The sequence below is a fragment of the Epinephelus fuscoguttatus genome, linkage group LG12 (genome assembly GCF_011397635.1).
Source record: "Epinephelus fuscoguttatus linkage group LG12, E.fuscoguttatus.final_Chr_v1".
Lineage (NCBI taxonomy): Eukaryota > Metazoa > Chordata > Actinopteri > Perciformes > Serranidae > Epinephelus > Epinephelus fuscoguttatus.
This window is the reverse complement of record NC_064763.1, coordinates 23,212,724-23,232,551: the sequence shown is the minus strand read 5'-3', so window position 1 is coordinate 23,232,551 and position 19,828 is coordinate 23,212,724. Positions and strand designations below refer to the sequence as shown.

The 19,828-nt window shown below is 40.0% G+C and overlaps 1 protein-coding gene across 8 annotated transcripts in view; it reads left to right on the top strand.

Moving 5' to 3' along the window:
• Positions 1-19,828, top strand: part of LOC125898352 (peripheral-type benzodiazepine receptor-associated protein 1) — a 98,874-nt gene that overhangs the window by 39,448 nt on the left and 39,598 nt on the right. For all 8 annotated transcript variants that reach the window (XM_049592130.1, XM_049592132.1, XM_049592131.1 and 5 more), the window contains 3 exons: positions 2,281-2,457; positions 3,282-3,476; positions 16,987-17,154. In XM_049592130.1, the coding sequence (XP_049448087.1) occupies positions 2,281-2,457; positions 3,282-3,476; positions 16,987-17,154 (540 nt within the window). The remainder of the gene's footprint in view (positions 1-2,280; positions 2,458-3,281; positions 3,477-16,986; positions 17,155-19,828) is intronic.

Genomic DNA, 19,828 nt, shown 5'->3' with positions numbered 1-19,828 from the left:
AAATCGACATACTTAGCAGGTCCTCGTCCCTGTAGTCCGCCATCATGTTTCGACTGTAGCTCAGAATGGACAAACTGCACACTGGCTCTAGATAGGGCCATTCGCGTTTTTGCTTCAGCCACCATACTTAGCACCCCCCTCCACGATGAGATGAGCAGCCTTAGAAAAACAGATTTTTTTTAGCCTGAAACTGTTGTTCAGTGTTTTTACCAGTTTAAATCACCAGGTCCGTTTCTTTTGGAGAAGAACAAGAGACCTTTGCTGATAATTTGGCTCCCGATAAAAACCTCTGAACACTGAAGGATCATTCGTCCAGTCATTTACTGTATTTATTTACTATTCTGTCAGATAAATGTAGCCTCTTAAAAAAAATACGCAAACACCATAATAAAATCAAGTTATAACAGTTGTATTATGCATGCAGGTATCTTTCTCTGAAGTCAGCAGTAGTATTATTTTAACAGAGGAAGGATCCTGACTGTGAAGGGGCCTCCAGTCTCTCCTGGAGAGCAGCAGTGAGGAGTACAGTTATCAGGCAAACAATGGAATGACCATCTCTCTCTGTCCCGGCTGCGATGTTCGCTGGCTGCTGAGTATTCTGAGTGCACCTGTTCACCAGTCTGAGGAAGAGACCAATCCCCTCCCCCCTCACCTCCTGCTGCTCACTGAAGGGCACAGCAATATAGTTCAATAAAAAGTTTACAGACTTGTAAGAGCTCTGCCCAATTTATTAACTGAGTTAATTTGCTTTTTTATTTGGTATTACGCATTTCGTTAATGATGCATCCCTCACAAAGCAATAAAAGCTCGGAGTAGCTGGACACTGGTATACCTACCCACCTACCTTACTGGGTTCTGTTTATAATGCTGTCTGATGTATAATTTTTAGCTGTTGTTTGCTGACCTTCATCTAAAACCATTGTCTTCACCAAGACAGTACTCTGCTCTCCTTGTACCACCTGCCAAAACAGCAGCCATCCCTGCATACCACCATGAGACTTAAAGGGACAGTTCACACCAAAATCAAAAATACACATTTTCCCTCTTACCTGTAGCGCTGTTTATGATTCTAGATTGTTTTGCTGTGAGTTGCAGATATCGGCCGTAGAGATGTCTGCCTTCGCTCCAATTTAGTTTCCAGTTACTCAAGGTAATCCACAGACCTTGTTGTGAGCAGTTTCATGTAGGAACTATTTTCTTGTTCTGCTCTTATTAATAGTCTACTTCTACTCCTGGTTCAAACCCGGGGTGGAGGAGCCCTTCTGTGCAGAGTTTGCATGTTCTCTGCATGTCAGTGTGGGTTTTCTCCAGGTACTCCGGCTTCCTCCCACAGTCCAAAGACATGCAGGTTAATTGGTGACTCTAAATTGGCTGTAGGTGTGAATGTGAGTGTGAATGGTTGTCTCTATGTGTCTATGTGTCAGCCCTGTGATAGTCTGGTGACCTGTCCAGACTATCCCCGACCCTCAAGAGGATAAGCAGTTACTGAAAATGAATGAATGATTGTTATTGTCACATACACATAGTATCATATATTAAGCTATACCTCTAACATATATGCTACCAAAATACTGTTATTATTACAATATTATTACTAAAGTTAATGTCATTGTAGCTATTGTCATCACTGTCTGTCCTGTATCTCTCTCTGTCTCTCTTTATGTATCATTTTGTCATATGGATCACTTTAAATTTATTATGTTGATCTGTTCTGGACTGCACAGAAAGAAGCGTGCAGCTCAGCTGAGCAGGACGCAATTAATGATTACATCTCACGCTGTCACAAGCACAAGCCTCTTGAGTAGATGCATGCTTCCTTCTGCGCAGTGATAGGGTTGGCAGGTGTAGTTCGGTAGAAAGAAAATAGTTCCTACATGAAACTGCTCACAACAAGGTCTGTGGATTATCTTGAGTAGCTGAGTCATGATTTCTGGAAAGAGACATTGCTGTTGAGTTTTTCAAATGTGTTTTTTCTGCGTTTGAGCACCACAAGTCAAGTGTCATCTAGTTCCATTATACTGAAGAGAAAACAGACATCTCTACAGCTGATATCTCCAACACTCGGAAACTCACACCAAAACAACGTAGATTGATAAATCACACTACAAATAAGAGGAAAAATATGTATTTTTGATTTTGGGGATGAACTGTCCCTTTATTGTTAAAAGAGTTTGGTTCGTGTAAAAGTTTAAAAATACTTTGATGAATCCACGCCCTTCCTAAGATTTTATTTTGTCCTACCTGCTGATTAATACACATTTCCTTCTTGCTCTTCTTCAGGTGAATTCCCCGTCACTGATGAGACCCGGGTCAGTGGAACAGTACAAGAGGGCATTTGCCCGCCAGCGAGCTCGTGACCTCGCCCAGCACGCTGATGCACTGCTCTCTAAGGACAAAGAGATCGCTGCCTTACAGCAAGAATGCAGAGAGCTGGAGGCACGGCTGGGCACCACTAAGGTATTTACAGCACAACTGCTCAGTGACTAGTTTGAACTCAAGACTGAACCACTGATCTTCATAGTTTTTACCCCAGTGTTCCTTCTCATCCTTCCTGCCACATGCTCATAATACCACAAGCTCGCTCTCTGCTGGACAACACGGGTACTGCTCATCCCCACTGTGTCCTAAGCCAGCATTACAAAGCTCTGCGTCACTGCTGATGACTCGATGACAGTGCAGGAATAGGCTGCCTTTCAACGTGCCTGTATTTAATTACCGCTTCAGTGACTTAAGAGCTCATTTACTTAATTGTGAACATCTGTTGTGGTTAATAATGATGGGTCTTACAGGGTGAGCTGTCTATTGATCTAGTGAGAGTGTCTGTGCTGGATCCCATGTTCAACCTCAGCACTTTCTCACCATTAGATGATAAGAGTGATGGAGAGAGAGGTTGGAGTGGCCTTCTCATCTTGACCGTGAAAATTTGAGCACGTCTGAATGAGATGACTTTGATGCTCTTTGAAGTCCATGACCCAGAATCAGTTTTACTGCTTGTTTTAGTTTTTAGTTAGGAAGTGTCCCTTCTGGCTGTTATATTTAGAGCTGTTGTTAGTCATAGGGATTTATAAACACAATGTTTGAAGTGTTTTGAAGACAAGTGTAGGTTGCAAGTTTTAGATCGTAGTGCTAATGATTACATGTACGTTGCTGATTGAGGCTATAGGTCTTTGGATCAGTTTAGTGGATGATGATTTGAAAATGTTGAACCAGCAATAGTGTTTTAAATTGATGATGTCGTTGTCGTACAACTGTCTTTGATAAACGTGTATGTGTCTGTGCAGGGCTCCCCTGTTCCATCTGGCAGAGTGGAATTTGAGAGGCTTCTCAGGGAGTCTCAGAGGGAGGTGCTGCGGCTCCAGAGACAGCTGTCGGTCACATCATCCAGACAGCAGCACGACCACAGTTCCAACCCCATTGGCCTAGGGAAGTGTGGGGAAATTCAAGAGGTGGAGGAGGAGGAAGAGGGGGAAGAGAAGGTAAAGGCATCCCCTCATGTCAGAATTCAACTCCACACTGACCCCTGTTGGTTTAAGAGAACCTGAAACTGATGACATCAAATCAACTGTACAATATTTCAATTCAAACATGAAGCAGTACTTCAGTGTCTAAGTTTCAATGAATATTTAGGGACAAGTAAATATTCATTGGTGTCACAAACTGGCTCAGAGTATGTGACAATTAGGGAGTCCACACAAAAGATTTACTTAAAACAAGCCAAATTTATTAAACTAAAATTAACTTAATAATCAATGGAGTGTGTAGATCAGCAAAGTCAGTCATGAAAGCCATGCATGGGTGAGTGTCAAGTGTTCTGTGGAGGTGTTGAAGGTGCAAACCAAAACCAAAGATGCTCAGTGGATGTAAGCTGAAAGGAAGGGAGAGACCAAATGAACAGATTAGGCAGCTTTTATAGCTTGGAAGCCCAGGTGAGCCTAATCAAGGTAACGACCCTCCCATGTCAGCCAGCTGCCTGACGAGACTGGCTAAAACATTCTCAAAGACAGTGGGAGGGGCGTCACACCCCCCCTCTTAAGATCAAGGTTCCACCTTGACATCTGGAACACAAAACATACAAAACTTGAAACAATGAGAAACATTTCCACTTTTGACTTGAGTCTACCAAGTGTCCCCCTTTACATTGGATGAGCCATCATACAAACTTACTTCTGTGTTACAGTGACCTAAATCTCTCTCTTACCAGATCAAATCCTCACCCAGCAACCTTGGATCCAGAGGAGCAATTTAAGAATGAGAAATTTACTGGCATCAGAAGCTATTGCATGGTAAAAGGGTCACAGCAAAACCAATGGCTAGTTACAAAGACTTATGGAAAATGTTTGGAACAATACCCACCTCAGAATGCAGATTTGTAGCTTGCAGAATTCAGTAACGTGGGTACAAAACAGTGAGGTAGAATCAGCAGGAGACTGTTAAACCCACAACCCAAAGTACACATCAAAATGTTGCTCTCAGAATGAGCACCAAAGCTCATCACATTCTTACAAGGTGCCCTGCAACGAGACAAAGCACAGGTCAGGATGCTCTGCCTATTCAGAATTACAGCTTCTCAAAGCACACTGAACTGGTATTACATAAGTGCTAAACCAAAGTAGCATACCCAAAGGTTCCGCTCAACAAAGGCTCACTAGCCAACCAAGTCGTCCCAAGACGCACACAAAGAGAACCAAGCTACAACAAAGCTCACATGCAAAACCAAACAAAGCATGAGCTGTAGCACTTATCACCAAAATTAGCAGGCCAGGCTACCAAATTGCAGATATGAACAACAAATTTGTCAACCATTTACTCACCGCCACTGTTTACCAACCAAATCTACCACATGCCTAGCCATCTTGCAGCATGCCAGGCTCAAACAGTTGATAGTGCAACTTACCATCAAGACCAGACAGAGGACATTTATTCAGCAAAACTGGCCACAATTTAAGATTACAAACCCACAAAAACAAGTTCACAGGAACATGTGCAATGGTGAAATCAAATAACCACAGAGCTCAGGCTCCCCAGCTCTAACTGGTCACAGCTAATTAATCTCAAACCTAGTCTTCGGACAGATACTGGTGGTGGGTACTTATGCACTGGTTCCACTGGAACCCAAAAGGCAACCAGAAACTGGTGACCTTCAGGAAACCAGGGAAATGCTCCCAAGACAATGTCTTCAACCACATTCTCCGCCACACTAAGTGAAAACAACAAACTGGTTGATTTCCTGTTGAAATCAACCACTTCAGCCTACAGAGGGGATGCATGGCTCTTAAAACTAATGTGGCTGTATTCACCAGTTACATGCACCAGTACTTTTGTTTTTCAATTTTCCAAACACATGGGTTTGCAATCAAAGAAAGGGGGAAACAAATGCTGCTCCCTTCCAACATCCACAAAAATGAACCACAAAGAACTAAAACAAAAATCATTGTGTGATACTCCCAAAAGTCTCAATCACAACGCTAATACCAAAACACTATAAAGTGCACTACTCAAAAGTGCTTATACTCATTTTAGCATTCACAAAGGCAAGATTTAGCTTCACCAAACGGATCGGACGAGCCCCCATTTGTCACAAACTAACGGCTCCCGGACGAGCCCCCATTTGTCACAGACTGGCTCAGAGTATGTGACAATTAGGGAGTCCACACAAAAGATTTACTTAAAACAAGCCAAATTTATTAAACTAAAATTAACTTAATAATCAATGGAGTGTGTAGATCAGCAAAGTCAGTCATGAAAGCCATGCATGGGTGAGTGTCAAGTGTTCTGTGGAGGTGTTGAAGGTGCAAACCAAAACCAAAGATGCTCAGTGGACGTAAGCTGAAAGGAAGGGAGAGACCAAATGAACAGATTAGGCAGCTTTTACAGCTTGGAAGCCCAGGTGAGCCTAATCAAGGTAACGACCCTCCCATGTCAGCCAGCTGCCTGACGAGACTGGCTAAAACATTCTCAAAGACAGTGGGAGGGGCGTCACAATTGGTAAATACCTACATGGAGTGATATGGTGATGGTAGAAGTGATACTAAAAACCAAGCAAAAAATTCTTAAAATATAATGTATTAAGAAGAAGGAGAAGAAGAAGAAGAAGAAGACAGAGATCAAGGAGAACAAGGAGAAATGTAAAATATTTATTTATTAATATTAACACTATTTCTTTTTTATAGAGATAAAATGAAATATACAGAGATGATGGTAGTAATACAAAAGTTTAACTAAAAAAATGTCAAATAAAATAGAATTATGATGATAATGTTAAAAACATTGAAATTCAATTTGAAAATAAAATAAAGAGAAATTACAAAATTAGAAAGATGCTAAAAGTGATACAACAAATATCTTATTAAGAATTAATTAATGAATAATAACTTAACAGTAATAAAATGATGCTGATGATGACTACCATTAATAATAATTATAATAATAGTAATTATTATTATTACAATATGACAATGATCATCAAATCATAAATGAATACATATTAATGAATAAATATTTAAATAAGAAAATTTAAATAAAACAGTGAGAGATACAAAAAATTGTTTAAAAATAAATATATAAATAAATAACAAAATAAGTAAAAATGCAACATACATTTTTTGTTGGGGTTTTTTTTTTTTTTTTTTTGGTTTTGGTTTTTTTTTTCTTAATGGAAAGGTTTAGGTTTTAAATAGTAGACCCTGAGTAAACATTTCCTAAAACATGAAATCCTCATATAGTCTGGTAACCCATCAGAGACAATGTATGAATATGTATTTATGTAATACATATGACTAAGCACATTCTGTCTTGGTCTCTGTGTAGTGTAGGGTTGGTTTGGAAAATACTAAAGCAACAATGCTACATATCAGATCATGTTTTTACAGCTGGGAGCATCGATGGTGCTACAGTATTAGATGATATGTTGTTTGGTAAAGTCAAAATCCAGCCCACTGAGTTTTTTTTTTTTTTTTTTATGAATCTAGTGTATGTTTACGTTGGCATGGATGCCGTTTTGCGGTGTTATATAATGGCTTGTCGTTGGACTCAAAACTAATCTGCCACAAGCCATAATGAGATGATTCCCTGCCTTGAACTTGGGCCTGATCAAAGATACCGAAGTCACACACCCTGATCCTCTCCTCGTTTAATACTGATCTTCTCTCTGTTCAGTTCTTAGAAGCAGCTCTTCACTGGTGCAGTGATGTACACACGTATATCAGTCACTGGACAAAAAAGGAGAAAAATGCTCATGTAGAATATGAACAGGTTACATAATGCAGAAAGGATATTATTTAGAGCTGTGAAATTTAGTTAGTGTGTCCTTTTGAGAGGTTCACTGTCAGTGTATCAGTGTCCGTTTGCATCACATACAGACATGCATCTTATAGATGTTTTAGTAAAATTCTCCACTGCCTGTGAGGTAGAGTAAATTCTCTGCCTGTGAAGCTCAGATGAGAATGCCGATTGTGGTAATCTCTCGTTTGTGGGACGCACACACGCACTCCCAGTGGCACGCGCACACCCAGAAAGGGGCCATGTTGTGTGAACTCTAATCCCCTCTAACAACAGAATGGTACAGTCCAGTAATCCGCTCTCTGTTGCTGTGGCAGCGGTGAGAGGGTTTTGGGTGGTAGGTAAGACTCCAGCCGCACTAAAGACTTTTCTATCTCGCCCTGCTCTGGATAACTAGCAGGCCAAGGGAAGCCTTGACGTTGCCACAGATCACACGAAAGGGGTAGGTCATCTTTTGAGTTTTGTCGTGTCTGCGTGTCGGTGTCAGTAGTTCTCCTCGGCCAACCTCATATGTGTCTTGGATGTGAGGCTGAAGCCGTGCAGGACTCAAAGTTGACACTGAAAACTAATCAGTGTCATGACGAATCGGGGGTGTGAGAGAACTGGCTCGAGGTTGCAGGCGTTGCATTTGTGTTAGATATTTAAATCAGCTTATTCTTTAAGATTATTAGTATGTTAGTATAACTATGTGACTTGCAGCTAAGGGGATTTTTCTTTTAGGTCTCATAGCTGTTGTTTTTTAATATTCATTTCAGTAAATCCAGTGCTAAATCCCACCCGCATCTGTGATGGACTGCCACTTTCTTACAAATTAGAAAGACGGGACATGCATGAGGCCTAGTCAAGGGCAGCCTGTCACAAACCTGGTTTTATAACTGTCATATTTCAGAGCTTCCAGATGTAGATTTTAGACGGGCCGACTTAGTGACAGGGTGGTAGAGCGTTTGATTGGTGGACATCGATATGCTCTGTATTAAAAAAGAAAATCAACGGCCAGGCCAATCCATTAAGGTGCTTTTAAAAGAAGTGATCCAGTTACCCGTTTCAGTAGTCTGCAGGGATTACACCAATGTGCTTATGGCATTCAGGGCCTGCTGAATGGGATCTGACCCTGCTTTAGTACGCATGGGCCCAAGGTGTACTTGATCCTTTAGTATACATGGACCACATCAGTGTGAAGTGTACACAGTGGCACCTCACCGTGTGAAGCATGGTGCAAGCAGAGGTGAGTCTCTAAGCTCGGAGCTCATCTGACAAAAACACATTCAGAGGCGCCTGCTGTGGCCTGAACATGAGGACAGACTGTAGACATGGCTGCATCCTCTGTCAGGCCACTTATTGAGAATGATGTATGTGGCTCCTTACACCTCCAGCTGGATTTGAGTATTTATCTATCTATTGATCACTTGAGCCGAGGAGTTTATGTTTTCAGTTCGTTTCGGTTTGTCAGCAGGATCATGGAAAAACTTTTGGCCTTATTGTCATGAACATGGACACATGAATTATTTTTCACTTTTGTTAACATTGCAAGATAGGGCATTTGGCCTTGACAGAGGTCTGCGCTCTTTGCGTGCCCCTCTAGTTTGATTTAGAATGATCAGAATTATGTTTTTGTGCATGCGTTGTTAAATTATTTATGTCAGTTTTGTCACACACCCTCAGTCACAGTCACTTTTAAATGGGAGCTATGCCCATTTTTCAAAATTCACACATTATTCCCATGGTCTAGGACAGTCCAAAAATATTAGTAAACATGAACAACTCTCTCCCAAATCCAAAAAACTAGAGTGCTGAAACTCAAATTTCAGATGTCATAAAGCATTAAGTCTGGAGCTGCTCTCAAGATGATGAATTGGGAAGAAGTTCTAGCTGTTAGTGAGAGCATAACATGTTCTGTTTCACCACTGACGACACTACAATAGAATTAAAAACAATATTGTGTGGGTCCACAAAATCAGCCTCCCATGTCTATGGAGGAGCTCCAGACTTTGACATCACAAGTTAGAGTTCTCCTTCTCTGGTGTCAGGCTTTGAGAGAGAGTGGCTCACGTCATGACGTAAATATTTCAATTTAAAGAGAAGCTCAGATCACCTTGTCACGTTAAAGTGGAAATTGTTTTTTACTTTAACTGACCATTATGAAGTAAATAAAGATTGTGCAGTGTAATAGCTTTAGAAAAATGACACCATCTGCGTTTAGATTGGTCACCTATAAGACTCACTTTAACGTGCAATTCTTTCTGCCAGGATACGATACGTATGATCTCCTGGGAAAATGAATCCTCCATTTAAGAAAGCGTGTCAACCTTTGTTCAACCAAAACAAGAAAAGGATAGCGCATTTGTGTTCCCTGATAGCTATCAATAGCTGTCCTTAGTTACCGCAGAGTTCCAGTCTAAGTTCTTCGCAGTTATTGTCCCTAGTAGTTGAAATGGTGGATGGTTAAAGAAAAAGAGTCCCGCTGACAGAAAATGGAAAGCGATCTATGTCAGTTTTGTCACTTTTAAAACGTGTGAAGTATTTTTACTGTGACTGAGGAGCCAACCATCACATTTTGGAAGATCGGAAGAAATCTTGAATTAAACATTTTGATTTAAAAAGGTCTAGTGTGCAGGATTTAGTGGCATTGTTGGCAGCGGTGAGGTTGCAGATTGAAACCAGCTGAAACAGCAAGCACGTGCCAAGCGTGTAGGAGATGTACAGCCGAAATGAAAATGTAAATGGAACTTTCTAGAGCCAGTGTTTGGTTTGTCTGTCCTGGGCTATTGTAGAAACATGGCAGGCTCTGTGGAGGAGTATGTAGATGTCAACAGCTCACTCTAAGGTAACGACTACACAAGACTTGTATTTTCAGGCCATTATAAACTAATAAAAACATAGTTGTGAACTTTATATTCCATTTCTGCCAATACATCCCCTTAAATCCCACACAGTGGACATCTTAAAGAAGTGTAGATCATCTTGTCATATTAAACATGCGCATTAGGACCTGCTGTCCTGTCTGTCATAACACAAGCAAATCAAAAGTCAAACCAAAGTATCAGTTACAGAATGAAGGACATGAGCAAAACATTGAATCAAGCTGGAGCTGCTCTTCAAGCCCAAATGTTTGTAAATGATTTATACATTAAACTCAGTGCTTGAATGCATATGCACATAAACTGGTAAAGCTCATATGCGCCTCTCATAATTTCATACATTTTCTAAAGTAAAAGTACATACATGTACCACTTCTTCACATTCCTCTATTTAAATAAAAAATGTCCCTCTGGTTTTAGCATCTGAGCTCCTGATTTGCCTTTAATTTGTAGAATATTAGTGCTTGTTAGCTGTAATTGATGATATATTAATTAAAGTGTCAGATTTTCGCTCAGAGCTGCAGCCAGCTTTTGTTTCCGACAGCTCATTCTCAGTGGTGATTTAATTTGACTCCAGTGGCTTCAGGAACAAAGTGTGTTTGAATGTTTTGTGATATGTTTTAAAAAATATCTCTTAAGTCATCTTAATTGCTGGAACTGATATGTTAGATTTGAAGCTTATGCTAACTGTAGCATTTTTTGAGTTAAACAGTTTACTTCCTGACTGACTGTTTAGCTGATATTTGCTCTTTAATTAAAGACCAATTGTGACACAATAAATCAGCAAATTAGTGTTCTTGGGGGCTTTACGAGACAGTTCAAGAGCAGGGAACAGCTATACATGTATTTTATATGAGACCTCAAAAAACAAACCTTTAAAAAATGTAAAGGAAACCCCATTTTAGAAATGACTGCTGTTTGAATCCAATCCTTAATGTCCCCTTATAACAGGGCGTGTTTCATTATAACTGCCCAGATGTTTTTCTATCTGAAAACCCAGTTTGACTGTTTGTGACCAGTTGAAACCAACACAAGCATGAAATACAAAAAACAAAATGAAAAATAAATATATAAAATATTCTTCATTTGAAACAAGTAGTTGAAGGTAATAGATGTTTCCTCTGTTTGGTGATTATTGAAACAATTCTGTCCTTCACTGGTTCAAGTGAACATGAAGCTCTGAAGGATGATTTTGTCCTTCTTTGTCTTTTGTCTTCTTTGTCCTTCAAGTTTTGATATTTATCTTTTTGAATTAGAATCAGCGCCGCTAAATCAAATCTGAACACCTGTTAATGTGCAAATTCTCGCCAGAAAGGGACGACACTATTGCCCTGACATGACGTGCACATGGAACCCCTAATTAATGTAAAAATATATATGTGTATATTCTTCATTTTTGTACCCCATTGACACCTGATCATTCAGCTCATGTATTTTAGCATGCAATATGCAATAAGATTAAATAAACAAGTCTTGATTCTGTTTCTAAAGATATGATAGTTTTGCTGCTGTATGTGGGACGTGAAAAATGTCACAATGCATTTGCTGCAAAATGTAAAGTATACGATTTTATTGGTTGGAGCACCAGCCTTTAACTCAGATGATCTTTTCTCATAATTGTCCATATCAGAAAACAGAATTAAACGCTGCACCATGACAGAGTCAGATCTCTTAAACATTCAGCACCTGTCAGGTCACACTGAGTTTGGTCAGGTTAGTGTGTTGGCACATAAACCTTTGAAATGATTCATAAAAGCCTACAGTAAGCCTCGGTCTAATGCTCTCCATGACCGTCCCTTTATTCCTCGTAGCATTGTATAAATGAGGCATTATGTAATATTCCTCCTCTGTGCTCATTTGTCGAGACCATGTCAGAATTATATCACGCTGGTCGCCTGAACCCTGATTACATTTGCTTTGAAGTCATCATTGTGAGCTCCCACATTCCCTTTGCTCTTTTAAGGGATTTCACCTGTAGGCTGATGTCACTGTGCTCACAGTGTGGCTGAGGTTAAAGTTCACATTCTCCTTAAAATCACCTGTGGCAGAAGCTTAATGGGGTTCACTTGATGCCAAGAAGAGCTGCAAAAGTAGTGGAATAATAGTGAAAAAAAATGGTGATTGTTTGAATTTGCACAGGGATCTTTGGCCTGTGTCACTCCCACCTTGCCTGGCACATGGCTGCCAGATTAAAACAGCAAACTCCACACACTTAAGCTAACCCACTCAATGAGTATGAAGTGCGACAAGCTAATTAGCAATCACAAGAGGGCAGGCCGCTTTAAACAGCACTGAGCTAACACAAAGATGGGCATTGCTCCAGGATGCTGGGATCACCTGGCACCTCTGGGACCTTTGATGACCACCGAAAAGAATCAGGGAGAAAGAAATCAGCAATTTAGTGCTCTCATTCCTGCACTGTTTTTGTACAGGGGCCAATGGAATTAGTGCCTCCTGCTGGCCTTTCGTCACCACTACTAACACCATCTGGCCCCCTTTCCAAAAGATAAACCAGGGACAGCCTCACTTAACTTCACAGACATGACACTGATATGGTGCTAAACGGTCACAACAGGTCATCAGCCCCATACTGAGAGCTTTTGTATCCGCCATGATGTTTGAATGTACATCCCTGAGAAAACAAACCTCCCTGATGCAAACTGCAGACAGATCTTTAATAGTGTTGAGACAGAAAACTTTTGTAGTTTTCATGCTGTAAGTAGTAGTGATATGTAGGGCAGAATTAAAGGATGCTGCGAATGGTTATCTCGGTATGTGTAGTGTTAAATAATACCAGTGAGAATCAGCTTCCTTCTTTGTGAAGTGAAGGGTTGTCCTCCATAAAAGCCACCCTGTCAGTGACAGTTTTGTGGTCTCAAAAAATAACAATGACCCAGTCAATTCTTGTCATGTTTCAGTTTCTTCACTGGAGCTACAATGGCACTGCAACTCTCTCTTAACCTGCAAAATATCTCTGCTCATGATAGATTGAATGTTTTAAGGGTGAATCAGTTTGTAGTTTTCAGCTTTTTCATTGTAATTGCATGGATGAATGTTAATGCATTTACTGTGTGGAGGAGCAACAGTCTTATTATATTAAATGTGATATGTAAAACAAACTTGTCTTTAAAAATTACTTTAAGAAATAGCCTATGATTCCAGGATATCCCTCAGTGATCAAGTGTGATGATGGTTGTCTTTGCGGGAAGGGTCGTACGGACAGACTTAGTAGTAGGGCTGCGTGATATGAGGGAAATATGCAGTAATGTTGTTGAGTAGGGGTGGGGAAAAATGATTTCTTAGTTGCATCGCAATGTGGATTATTCAGCAGTGTTTCACGAATTTAAATAATTAATTATCTAAATGTTTAAAAACAAGATGTTGACAGAATGAAAGAGGTGGAAATCAACCACGAGAGCAGGGCAACACCTGGACAGTCCACAGTCCAAAATTAAGCTGCTGCAAGCTTGTTTTGATTTAATGTCGAAATGATTACATTTGAGAGGCGAACGTGAAGAATATTGTTCATACTTTCTACACCATCACCCAGAGACTGATGTTAGCGGAGCGGAGCAGCAATCAGCAGTAACGTCAACAAACGACCGACTGGCCAACACACGCTGCAGCATTAAACAACTTAAAAGGCCTCTGAAGAAAAGAGCTTTTTGCTCAGTCGGTTTCACCACAGAAACCCTGCGCCCGGCCTGCTCAGTGTTTTGACTTTCCCTGGAGCTAATTGGCGGGAGAGAGGCTGCTCACCACTGCTGGAGACGTTAATAACAAATATCAGAGCGCTTTGCATCCCCCTCATTTTGTTATAACCATACAGGCGGAAGACTGTAAGGTGTTTCCAAATTAATTAATTCATTCATCAATGCAGTTGACTTTTTAAGTTAAAAAGTCTGCGGATCATATGTCTTAATATACAGTTATGTTTCATATTGTATTTCAGTATAAAAAGGACACCAATGAATGGTTGAGTATGTCTGTAACCTCAGTGTGAAACCAACAGTATGTGCACTGTATACTATTTCGGGTAAAATAAGACAGTATGCTGGCAAAATGGCTTAGTGTGAGTGACCACAAATTCATACAATGATCAAGATGAATTAATAATCATGTTATAATCACATCTTAATCGAATCGTGAGGTGCTTAGAAATCCCATCCCTTTTGTCACAATATATCACAATAACAATGTTACTGGCTGTGAACAACAGATATTATAGTGTAGTCAGTTCTGCCTTTTGTCGCTTTCAGTTTTCTGCTACAATACAAAAATAAATTGCTCATTGAATTATAAAAACGAAATGATTTCCAACATTTCTATTAAAAGTTGAATTAAACAAAAGGCACCAATAAAAAGTTGCATTTCTAAATGCAGTTTCTTACTGATTTGATTTACTCAAAAAATCTCCGAGTGCAATATTGAAGTCTATCACAATTTGTTTATTGTGCAAGTTAACATAGCAGTGATTGTAAAAAAAAACCAATATATTGTGCAGCCCTACTTAGCAGAGAACCTACATAGAAATAGTCGATACATCTGAGTCTTTGTATTCTGACAGAGAAATGTGTAAAATGTGCCTGAGGTCTAGAGTGATGCAGCGTTTAGTGACTGCTGATGTGAAGGAAAGGAGAGTGTAAAGGAGCGATCCCCTTTTACGGCACGTGGCCGAGCGCCTTTCATCCTGTTATTGGGTCATGGCTTTGGCTGCACTAGCACAGTTTGAGCGTAAGTAGGTTTGCTCTAAAATTAGATACTGATTCCCGACTCTTAACCCTTGACCAATGTCAGCCTGCTCCCCACCTGGATCCACATTCAGACAAATCATACAGTTCATCAAAATTACTATCTAAGAGCTGGCTGCTTTTCTGGTGAGACATTTAAGTCATCGCAGCCAACCTAATTAGGAAGAACAGGCGTTGTGCTAATGTGTTGTAGTCGTGCTGCAGGCAGCAGGGATTCCCCCCTGGATTATTCTTTGATTGTAGTTGGACCACAGGGAAGGGGGCTTGCTGTTAATCCCTCACTCACAGTGGGGGGTGTTTCTGTGCAGTATAACATCCATACATTTGCTCCCTTCACAGAAGTCTGTCATGTTTTTAAGAACAGGAGCTTTTGAGTACAGAACCTCAGATCTTGACATTTCAAGATCACCTCAACACAATGAGCCTGATGCACACTTTTATAACTTGCAGGCTAGACTATTGTCTCAATAACAATACAATAAATCAGCTACAATTAATTCAAAAGTTGCTGCATGTATGCTAACTAAGGCTAACAGGAGAGCACACATTAGAATCAGAATCCTTATTTATTGCCAAGTAGATTTTCACATCCCAGGAATTTGCTTTGGTATATTGATGCGTAACATCAACATAGTAAAAGAGGATGAAATTAAAAAAAAAAAAAAAGGATAGGATAAAGTTAAAATTAAAAATATGACATATCTACTGTATATCTGAATTAAAATGAAAGAGCTGTGCAGGTTTTAGAAGCAGTAGTTTGCTCAAAGATGTGCAATATTGTCCACAGAATGTGCAGAAATTCATAGTGCAAAAAGAGTAGTAGTATAAAAAGAATATGCAAAATTCAGATAACACCTATTTTAAAATCTTTACCTTTTAGTTAACGTATTGATTTTAAATTCTTTTATTAGTTTATCAGGCGCTACATGAGCATATACACCAGACTACCTCTCAGAAATGCTTTTAGTTTATGAAAAGTTCTGTAATGCATTAAGAAAAAAAAATCCTGCATCCAAGCTGTTCTTTATTGTTTGTTTATTTATTTATCACAGAATAAGTGAATAGGTCTAAAATATCAATCCGTGCCTTTAATCTTTTTGATCTTGTCATTGTCTTGAGGGAATGTCTCCGTCCTTCGAGGAGAGAAGACTGTTCTCCAGTGTTGCTGCGGTGCAGCCTTTTCTACCTGAATGAATGACATTTCATTCAGTGTTTCTTTTCCTCGTCTGTACATCTTTTGCGTAGATTAGGCTACATTGATTTCAAACTCTTATGTGCTTTTTGTTCCCGGAGCTTTTGTCACACTTTGCAGTGACATGGCGAGTGTGGTTATTGCTGAAATGAAAACGAGCATTCAGAATTTTGGTGAACAAAACATAAATAAACAGTCACATACTGTGTTTGTGCTGTCGGTTATGGCGTGTAGTGTTTTGCCATGGGCGAGGCTCACACATGGGAGGTCGGCAAAGTGGAGGAGAAAAGAAGAATGGAGAGTTGAAGACAGCTGCACTCCGCGTGTCTTTGCACAAGAGCTTTGCAAGTGAAAACACCTGTGTGACTGCTGACTTTGAACAAAGGATCGGATCCTCGATGTAGCTCAATATAACCGATTCAGATCCGTTAAAAAATGCCTTGATCTGCCCTAATACTGATGTTTGAGATCAGATCAGGACATCCCTTGCATTGACTGTGTAGCATATACATACACACTCAACCTTTCCTTTAGTACCCTGTACCCTCTCTAAGATGTCTAGGATGCACCTCTAATGTGAGCCATAAGAAAAACTATGTATGGCTAGTTTTGCTTTGGATGTTACGAACCCTGGTAATCATATTTTTAGGCAGCAGTCTCCGTCATGAGTTAAAGCCATGCTGCAGGTTTTTCCAGTTGCATAGAATAAATCCGTCCACTACAATAAAACCTGTTAATATGTTATAACCACTCATGTTACTGTTCTTAACATCCTAAGTTTTGTCAGCCTCTTGTAAAGCACTTTAAAGTGCATTGATTTGTTAGAAAGGTGCTGTATAAATGAAGTTTGATTGACTGATTGTAAATATGGAGTGACTGACTGAGTGACTGTCTCTGTCCCTGTCAGGTTGTAGGAGAGACCCCGTGTGTGGTATTAGATGAAGCTCCATCCAGGTGTGAGAAGACTCCCGGAGAGGAGGAGGAGTCGGGGCTGCGAGTAACGCCCCACCCGGGCCTTAGCCCGACCCCCTCCCATCAGGAGGACCACACAGAGGAGCAGCACCTACAGTTTCTGGTGAGAGAATCTGATGCTACACTCTGCTTATATTTCAGAATGATATTGTCTTGGAGCGCAGCATGCAAACTCCATTAGTGGTGCGCTTTGTCACGGCTCACATGCTACATATGGATTGTTTTGTTTTTTTTCTGTCTAAATTTGATTATAAATCTAGTCTAATATTGTTCTCTTGAAAGCAGTTTTTTTGTTCATGAGAGTCCTAAATTCCTCTTGGCAGAAATAACTGCATATTGTGCACGTATCTAGCGCTCCACTTTGTGTTTTCATGTTAAACTGGAGCTTGAATTCAGTGCTGCGGCTGAGCTGACGGCCGCTGAAGGAAAAACTACGGTCAGATTTGTTATGTAATGCTGGGATTATTTTGATCTTGTCCCCTGGAAACAGAAGGGAAGCACATTGCCCTTGCTGCTTCTACAAGTGGGTCTCATTTTCCCTCTCAGCATCATGCTGACTTTCTTTATCAGGATGGGAAATGGAGGGTCCGCACATTAACTGATGATATCATTAGTATCAGTATAAGGCTTCATGTCTCCTCACCTTTCACTGAGCCGTGTACATGCAATTATTTCCATAACTGTGATTTGTGTCAGAAGTATTTTGAAAAGCTGATGGTGCAGTTTTCTGAGAAGAAGCCATAATTATTGTGCAGATGTTCTGCTGTGTTTTCTAAGAAGTGATGTGCTGCTTTTGAATTCTCCAAAATGGTTCTTTACACACAGCTTTCTCATTTCACCAAAGTCCTAATTAAATCTGCATAAATATGAAGGGAATGAGCAAGTGTATAATTTAAGTTAGCCAGTGTGATGCTTCAGAACTGAACAGTACTCAGTCTGGCTGCGTGAGGAGTAACTTTATTTATGTGAGCTTCATCTTTGGTGAAACTAGCTTAAATGTAGCTGGAATGTTTGTTTGTTTTTTGTTTCAAGATTTTTTGGCTTTTTATGCCTTTATTAGATGGGACCAAGCATCAAAGGGGGAGATGGGGGGGGGGGGGGGGTGACTTGCAGCAAAGGGCCGCACACTGGAATCAAACTTGGAGCCACTGCGGCAAGGACAGTTACTTTGTACATGGGTGCTTGCTCTACCCTCTGAACTACTGGGCACCTTTTGTCTTTGGTGTTTTGAAAGAATCTTAACCTTACACCATAGACTATCTGTCTTTCAAAGAGCATGACTGAGGCATGGAGGAACAGTGGGATCTGAAGGCCTTTGCACACTGAGTCCTTTTTTCGAAATTGTAGTACATCTAAATAAAAATCCAACCTCACATTGTGTCAGTCAAGTTTGCACACTGACTCTGACATTCACTGTTCAGAACAGGTTTAATTTGCTGCATTTTTTCGCATCCGTCTAAAGGCCGGAGACCGCACACAGACAGAGAGGGAGGACAGCCAGGAGGGTAACCCCAGAGGAGAGAAGGGAGGAAATATATCTTTACATTTTGTTGTGTATCGGACTCAGTGTGCAAGATTACTAAGTGTAATGTTTTTTGTTTGTTTGGTTGGTTTTTTGGATGTTGGATTAAAAAAACGCATGCAAAATAAACCGACTCTATGCAAAGGCCTTTAGACAGTGGGGTATCCTAGAAGATTTAAATGAGTAACAGGTGTAAGAAAAGTACCTCAGCTGAGTAAACACTGAGTAAAACCGCCCGAGAGATGACTTTAACCCACAAAGCATGCAGGTGATATTTTTAGTAATGCGGGTAATGTCGCTCAGCCCACCACTTCAGTCCAGATGACTAGATGAGTCCAATTATCCCGGCCGAAATAATTCTCACAATATTATCCTGATAATCATCAAAATATGCTTTGAACTCCTGAAGTGGCACTTAAACATACTGAAATCAATTCACCTTACAGTATTTAATGACGGGTTCACACTGCACCACATTTCTGTCCGTTCTGACAGTCACTATGTCAGATTACGCGATTGTGGAGTCATAAAACCGTGCCCAGACATGGCCAACAGACATAACAGACTACACGATGGTCCACACTCATCATCCCCAGCCGTTTTTCACGACGTGTGTGATGTCATCGGGTTAATCTTGTCTGATTTGAAATGGCTTTGTATCTTTGGATATGAAATATGCCGGATGACTGATAAAGATCTTTTGTGGTTTTTGAGGTTAGTGTGTATGCTGTCTCTTTGGGTGCTGAGTCAATCAGTATAGTTAATTTGATAACTCAGAGGACTCCTTTTTTAATTTCAGGCGACTTTTTATTCGTATTTCCACATTTAATAATTTCAGGAAGCTTTTTATGTCTATCTGCTACATTCATGTTAATGAGGCGTTGTTATCGCACAGATTCAAACCAAAGCAACAATGAATCACAATCAAACTGAAAGTCATTTATGTATTTATTGCACCATTTATTTATTTTCATAGTCATATTCATCTTGTCATTGATTTAATATTGACCTAAATGTCATTCCATACTGTTGTGGCTGATGACTGATGCTTTTTAACCGTGGCCCTTTTGAAAGTCCCACATTACGTGCTTTTTGTGTGTTTGTTTGTTTGTTTGTTTCTAATTATCTGTTAATTTTATTTTGTATTTACTCATTTATCAACAGCATGTTTTCCAAGCAAATTGTTAAACTTATTATTTTGACAATTTATTGATGAATTGTGAGTTATTCATGAATTTAATTGTTCAATGAACTT